General features: G+C 37.1%; 1 protein-coding gene across 1 annotated transcript in view; it reads right to left on the reverse strand.

Annotated features, from left to right (window-relative positions):
* LOC104543701 (type II inositol 3,4-bisphosphate 4-phosphatase-like) overlaps window positions 1-6,579 on the reverse strand; it is a gene marked incomplete at its 5' end in the record, with an annotated part of 41,002 nt that overhangs the window by 5,552 nt on the left and 28,871 nt on the right. The window contains one exon of the mRNA XM_010188370.1: window positions 3,612-3,742. Within this exon, the coding sequence (XP_010186672.1) occupies window positions 3,612-3,742 (131 nt within the window). The remainder of the gene's footprint in view (window positions 1-3,611; window positions 3,743-6,579) is intronic.

Genomic DNA, 6,579 nt, shown 5'->3' on the forward strand with positions numbered 1-6,579 from the left:
GTGCTTCCCTATGCTTCCAACATGGTAGAGCAGCAAAGGCAGAGGCAAAAGCACTCCTTGTCTTTCCAAGAGGAATGAGGGCAGCTGGCCTTGCCTTAAAATAAGGCTTCACAAAATAACAACTCGACTGAGGAATTTTGCATCTGAGGCCAGATAAGAGAAGCCTGACCTAGTTTAGAAAACTAGCCAAAGTTCTTAAGCAGAAGTACTGTTGACGGCAAACTACCCTTACTGGGGGTAGTGCCTGTTTCCGAGCAGATCGGGATCTCCAGTGCAATTGCACAGGTACTCCAGAGCACTGCAATTCTCAAGCTGTTTCAGGATACAGAGAAGTGCCTCAACCCAAGCTCAGGCAATGTGCTAACTAACAAAGTAAGAAGCCTACACAGCCTGAATTTTAAAGCAAAATCTTTTCTGGCATGAATATCTGACAATGGGAAAGTAAAGACTGTGTTGAAATATATTGACCTAAAAAGTTTGAAGTAAAGTCATCTTCACATCTCTAATCTTAGCATTTTCTACCTTGTGAGTACTTAAATGTCATCTCTACAATGTTCTCTCAACATCTTTTTTGTGCAACTACAGTAAGAAGTCAAATCTGTGTTTGCCTTGCTTTCTGATGAAACACTTTAATCTTATTTTTTTAAGTTATAATGTGTACTGTTTATAGAGAACTATCCCAGATGGGAATGGAAGAGGAATCGGGGCATCTTAAAAACATGCAATGAATTTTATCCACATCTGTCCTATTTCTTTGGAAAAAAAGGAGTAGGGACAAACTTCTGAAAACCATACACAGAGAGATTAATCTCTGTTTCATGAGAATTGCAATTACTTGGTTAAAGGCAAGTAATGGACAGCAGAAGAATGTATGGTCTAGATTTTGTTTTATTTTTGGGCAGCGAAATCCTATACTGCCTAAAGGATCAAAATGCAGATTTGGGGTTTTAGTCTGGCTCTACATACATGTACACAAAACACCATTGCCACACACACACACTTTATATTTTATAATGTAAAAATGTTAGAGCTCTATGAAACAATTTTAAAAGAGCACTCACTACGCAGATGATTTATCATCTGAACTCGTGATTTCATAGGAATAAAAGTACTGTAGTGCAGAGTTAAAAGCAAATACTGTCTTCATTAGAAGGACTGTGCTGTTATTTGCTTTAGAAAGTGCACACATTTTATTGTGATCAGTGGGATAAGATTTTGAATGTTAAAGTAATTTTTTCAACAAGATGCAAAATCAGAGTTTTTCCAAGTATTAACAAGTATCTTGGCAGCAGCATATTAGTGAGGAGAAAAAAAGGGCTTTAGAAGAAATGAGATCTGGGTATGTACACGAGTGTTGGCCTCCAAATTAACACCTCTTCATTATTTCTCATCTTCACTACAATTATTAGGTTGTTTTGGTTTTCAGTTTTGTTTTGTTTTCAGGGAAGTGTTTCTGCTCTTTTTTAATAGGTGCTGCTTCTGTCCTCTTCAATAATCTTGGCTTCCCTGGTCCACTGCAGTTCTCTCAAATCACAGTTAAGACAGGTCATTTTAAAATCAGCAATCCTTTTCAAATTCACTTGGCACAATACTGGCCTTGCACAATTTATGTTTAATAGATTACATTGTCTATTATTTTTTTTAAATCTCAAAAGGTAATTTCAATGTTTTCCTGCAAGTGATAATTATTTACAACACAGAAATACAGGCAGTGTGATACTGGATCAGGCAGTAGTCTGCCAAAATCAGAACTGGAGTATTCTGATGATGATAAACAATCATAAATAAAAGAAATTACACTTTGCAACCAAAATGGAACTTATTATACAACATATGATTTAACAGATGAGGCTGTTTTCCCCACACACATTTAAGCAGGTGATCAGCTGCTCTCAAAATGCTTAGGTTCAGTTAGAGCCCGTTTTTTGTTCATCGAGTAAAGCAGGATTCCTCTTTTCCTGTGACAAGAAAGCTAGCCCAGAGCAATCTAGAATGAGAAATACCATGCTCAGTCCTATTTGATAATGATGTATAAAGGATAAAAGTATAGTTTAATTCCTAATTTGGAAGGGAAAGATTTGTGTCTCACCTACTAAATGCAGCAGACTCATTATAATAAAAGTAAATGTACACAATTTCCTATGAGAAGAAATTATTCTGCTATGAGTTTTTGTTCTATATTGGACTAAAACCTGTTTGCTCCATTTCTCAGTACACACATAGAAAGGTTTTACTTGTTTTTACAGACTATCTAGAAAGCTAGAAATAATTAAGAAAATAATGCAAAATCTCTGTAAATATACATCAGATATTTCAAAAGATGTTATCATCATTTATACCACTATTTTTACAAACAGTCATAACCATAACATAATCCTTTTAAAGAAGTACTCTAGGTTTTAAACTTATGTATATGTAACACAATGCACAGTATTACCTCTGACATGCACTGCTACACCTACACACGCACAATTGTGAGTAAGGCCATAGTGGAAACATCTAACGGTGAGAATACAGAGCGAAACAGCATATGCAAGCAATAATCGCAGCATGGTCATGGAAAACACACATTGGAGACGGTGACTGTGAGGACTGGCATTAGAAATCTGACACCAGCATGGAAGCATCGAGGACTACAAGGCCTCTGGAGTAATTCACAGCAAACGTGCCTACTTCCTTTCAGAATATCTCAAAAACTGGAGGATGGGAGGGGGCACTGGGAAGAGGTGGAAAGGCATACTACAAACAGAGAAATTTTTGTTTGCTCAAAATACGCTGTTAGTACCGACATAATCCCAGTACTCACACAAAATAGAAAAGAATGGTCCTAACTTCCTTGAATGATTTGTGAATAAAAAAAAAAGAAATTCGAAAGAAGAAATAATTTGTTCTGCAGTTTTTTCTGGTTCTTTTTATGAGTAAGAACTACTACAGGAAGAAAAGACGGGCTGTCTTTTCTGCCTATTTGTCACTGATGCTGTCTTATTCAACTGACGTGCAGACACTACTACACATTAGAGTTCCTGACCGTATGAGCCTGGCAGACATTAACTGAAAAAAGCACATCAGAATATAAGACCGGTGACTCCACATGAAAAAAAGCACGGCAGGACATACTGCTACTTCTGGACTGAGGACAGACTGCCCATCCCATATTAATTCTGTGCTTCTCTGGCACAACGCGGGCAAAGACAACTGCTACAAAGCATAGCTAGATGTTACTGTTATCCTGTAGGCTGTTAAGTGTAACTCAAGTTAGGTTTCAAGAAAAATTGACAGAACGACCTCTAAGGCTGGTTTCAATTGGCAGATGGTCTTCAGTACTAGCAGAGCAGCATAGTCAAGGGAATGTGCAATTAAAACACACACCCACACTTCAGCATTTTTTTTTTGGCAGCTGTGTAACCATGTATCATGTTAACTGTGAAAAACTGCTCGAATGCATGAAAAAAATTAAGAGGAGGAAACAGGGCACTCATGAGTATGTCAGAAATACAATGATTATCAATATTTCATTTTCACATGTCTTATTTCTGCTGAACATGCCAGTATTTAATAAGAATCAACCTAGTTAATTCTAAACTCCAGAAGAGGAGTGGCTGCTTCCATACCTGTATGCTTCCCAAGCTCTGCAAGAGTATCCTGGTACATGCTCAGCATCTGATCACAGTGAGCTATAACACTTCTGCGCATGTTGTCCCAGTGAGGAGCAAGTTCTCCCAAGTCTTTAAGTTCCTGATTCCTGTATCAAAAGGCAAAAAGAAAAGCGAGTAATTAACTCATTAATCCATTAACGTTCATTCAAATGAATCCACAAACAGTTTGTTAAAAAACCATCAAAAGCACTTCCTAATTGAAACAAAATCACTACCTTGGCTGTGTTTTTCATGACATTTGTAAAATCTGCTGATTTTGGCTCTCTTTTTCAGCTACACAATAATGTCAAATCAGTGAATAATACAGTTATCTGTGTTCAAAAATCATCTGACACAAATGCAATGGCCTGCAAACTGAAATGCTATTTATTCCTTGGAGGTAAGAAAGCTTCCAGGCTCCAGAGAAGAGTGTTGACAGCAAGTAACTTTTTGTGAAGAAGTATTAAACACCATTGTAAAGAACACAAAGTTTGCTCCTTTTCCAATGCTTCCAGTATAGTTGTTTTAGTACGTTCTACTCTTTGGGTATGTTCACACACATTGTACACACAATTCAAGCAGCATTTCTACAAATATTATATTAACCAACACATCAGCCCTCACCACATTTCTCTAGTGTTAAAAATAAAACATGCAAACAAAAAAAAAAAGCCAACCTCACCAGTTCCCTCAAACTTAATCTTAAGCCTTACAGCTGTGTTCAGCAGTGTTATAGTAACCAAACATGTCACTGAAAATCCAAAAGGAAATCCTTTAGCAAATTATCAGTTTTCCTGTACACTCTTGAGAGCTGACCTGAGTGAAATAGAGATCACTTTAATTTCCTACACAAACAAGCATAGTTACAGTACACTGGGCTTTCTGCTTGTTTTCCCCACTTGCAAAGTAAATTCATGCTACATCTATCCCAGAGACACTTTGGGGGACCTGCTTCTAAAGAAACTGAAAACGAAAGATCTCGAGTCTTCAAACACTTGGAATTGTTTGGAAGAAAATTTGTGCCACACAACCAACTAGTTTTCCTCATTTTCCTCAAAGTATAAAGCAGAATGTTTCACTGCAATTCTTGGAAGTCTCGAAAAACTTTCAGAGGGCAGCTCTTGCATATAGAAAAAGAATATATATATTGATTCTACAGAGAGCAAATTGGTTACTGATTCACCTTTTCAACACAGCCACGGAATTTTGAATAGCTTGTCAACATAGCAGTAAGCTTAGAGCAAGCTCCATATCTTTAAAATAGAGCCATTCATCACCTCCTTCCCCTACTCCAAATCCTCTCTTCTCAAAGTGTTTTCCAGGTAATTGCACTCATCACCATGACAGATCCTGTGCTCAGCATCAACTTCAACCCTTCTTACAGAATCAAATCCAAGCTTTGTCTCACTCCTCAAACTGTCTCCTGGATAGTCTCTTCTGTCAATGCACAAAGGAAACTCCCAGCCAGGAGCACGTCTCAAAGTCCGTTGTCTCCTGCCTTGATTTGTTCAAGATCTGTCTCAGTGACTTTGCATCATCTTGCCTCACTTGTATCTATCAGAACACGGGCATAAACAGGCTGTGGCACTCCTCTTCCTCCACTTCAAACATTAGCTAATTAGCTTATTTTTAAGCCTTTCTCAGGTATTTTCTGTTTTCAACGTTCATTCTTTACCTGAGTAGGCTAATTATGTCAGCTTTCACTGAGCACTTCCCACTGTGGCTGGAAGCACTTCCTCATTAAAAAATTTCAATTCTATCTATAACCCTTCAAAACTCTTTTCTGTGATAATGGCAGAGAAATTCAATATTGGATCCTGATCTGCTGAAAGCACTATATACCATGCTGATCATTAGTATAAAGATTAATGATTACTGGTGGTAACACAACAAAATTTTAAAGAGAGTAAAAATTTTAAGAATAAGTTATGAGACTCCTCAGGATCCTGCAGCACTGTGTCATGAACCTTCATTTCAGACTTCTACTTAAAAAGCAACAATTTCTTTTATTCTGAATATATAACTGATTTACATAGGCACAATTCATGGATGCTTTGTCCTTTAGGGGACCCGAGATTTACCCAGCCCTTCCCCTGCTATTGAAAAGTACAGTCAGCAAGCTGTCACAGTGATACGCAGGATGTTTTGGCAGGAGCTGCACCTGGACTGAAATATCTGTGCTTTTCTTTTTGAACAACTACATCAGGGCAACAAGAGATCTATAAACATTACATGACTTGACACATTTCTAAGATTACTAGCAATTAAATACCACTGCTATTAGACTTGATGTAAAACTACAAGCAATTTTTTTCGTCCAAGTCAATTTTCAGTGAGGCTCATTATCAAATGGTTCAGCATCCAAGGCTCAGATTAATATTCTGCCTTTTGATTTATCACTCCATGTTTCTTTTTGTTAAATTATTTTTAAGAATACCTTGGGTTCATAATTATAGTAAACTACTAAATGTACCTGAAAGAGGCACAAAGAATTTCCTGTACTAATCATGTTGATAATCTCTACTTAGTCTCTGCTTTGTGCCATGCACTCTAATGACCACAGTAACAGGAGCCTCTTTCTCATCACTTCAGATATGAGGATATAAGAACAGTTTAGAAGTGTAAAAGAAACATATTCAATGCTGAAAATGCAATATACTTTGAAAAAGCGGTATGTGTAATGTTCAAAAATTATTTAAGAAAATTCTAATGCTGAAATCATGTTCCAAATGAACTTGGTTTTGCAAAACTACCTCTAGCTTCAACAGACCAGACACCACTGTGGAAATCACAGGGAATACCTGTGGTCAGTGACAATAAAATAAAAATAATTCAAAAAACTCACAGCAAGATATTACGCTCAGCAAAATGAGTCAGAAGAAGGCATTCCTTCAAAGAACATTTTTGAATCTGATTTTTTTTCTCAGAAAAGAGAACAGCAGGA

This window comes from Mesitornis unicolor, unplaced genomic scaffold, assembly GCF_000695765.1.
Source record: "Mesitornis unicolor isolate BGI_N332 unplaced genomic scaffold, ASM69576v1 scaffold24437, whole genome shotgun sequence".
In the NCBI taxonomy this organism is placed as follows: domain Eukaryota; kingdom Metazoa; phylum Chordata; class Aves; order Mesitornithiformes; family Mesitornithidae; genus Mesitornis; species Mesitornis unicolor.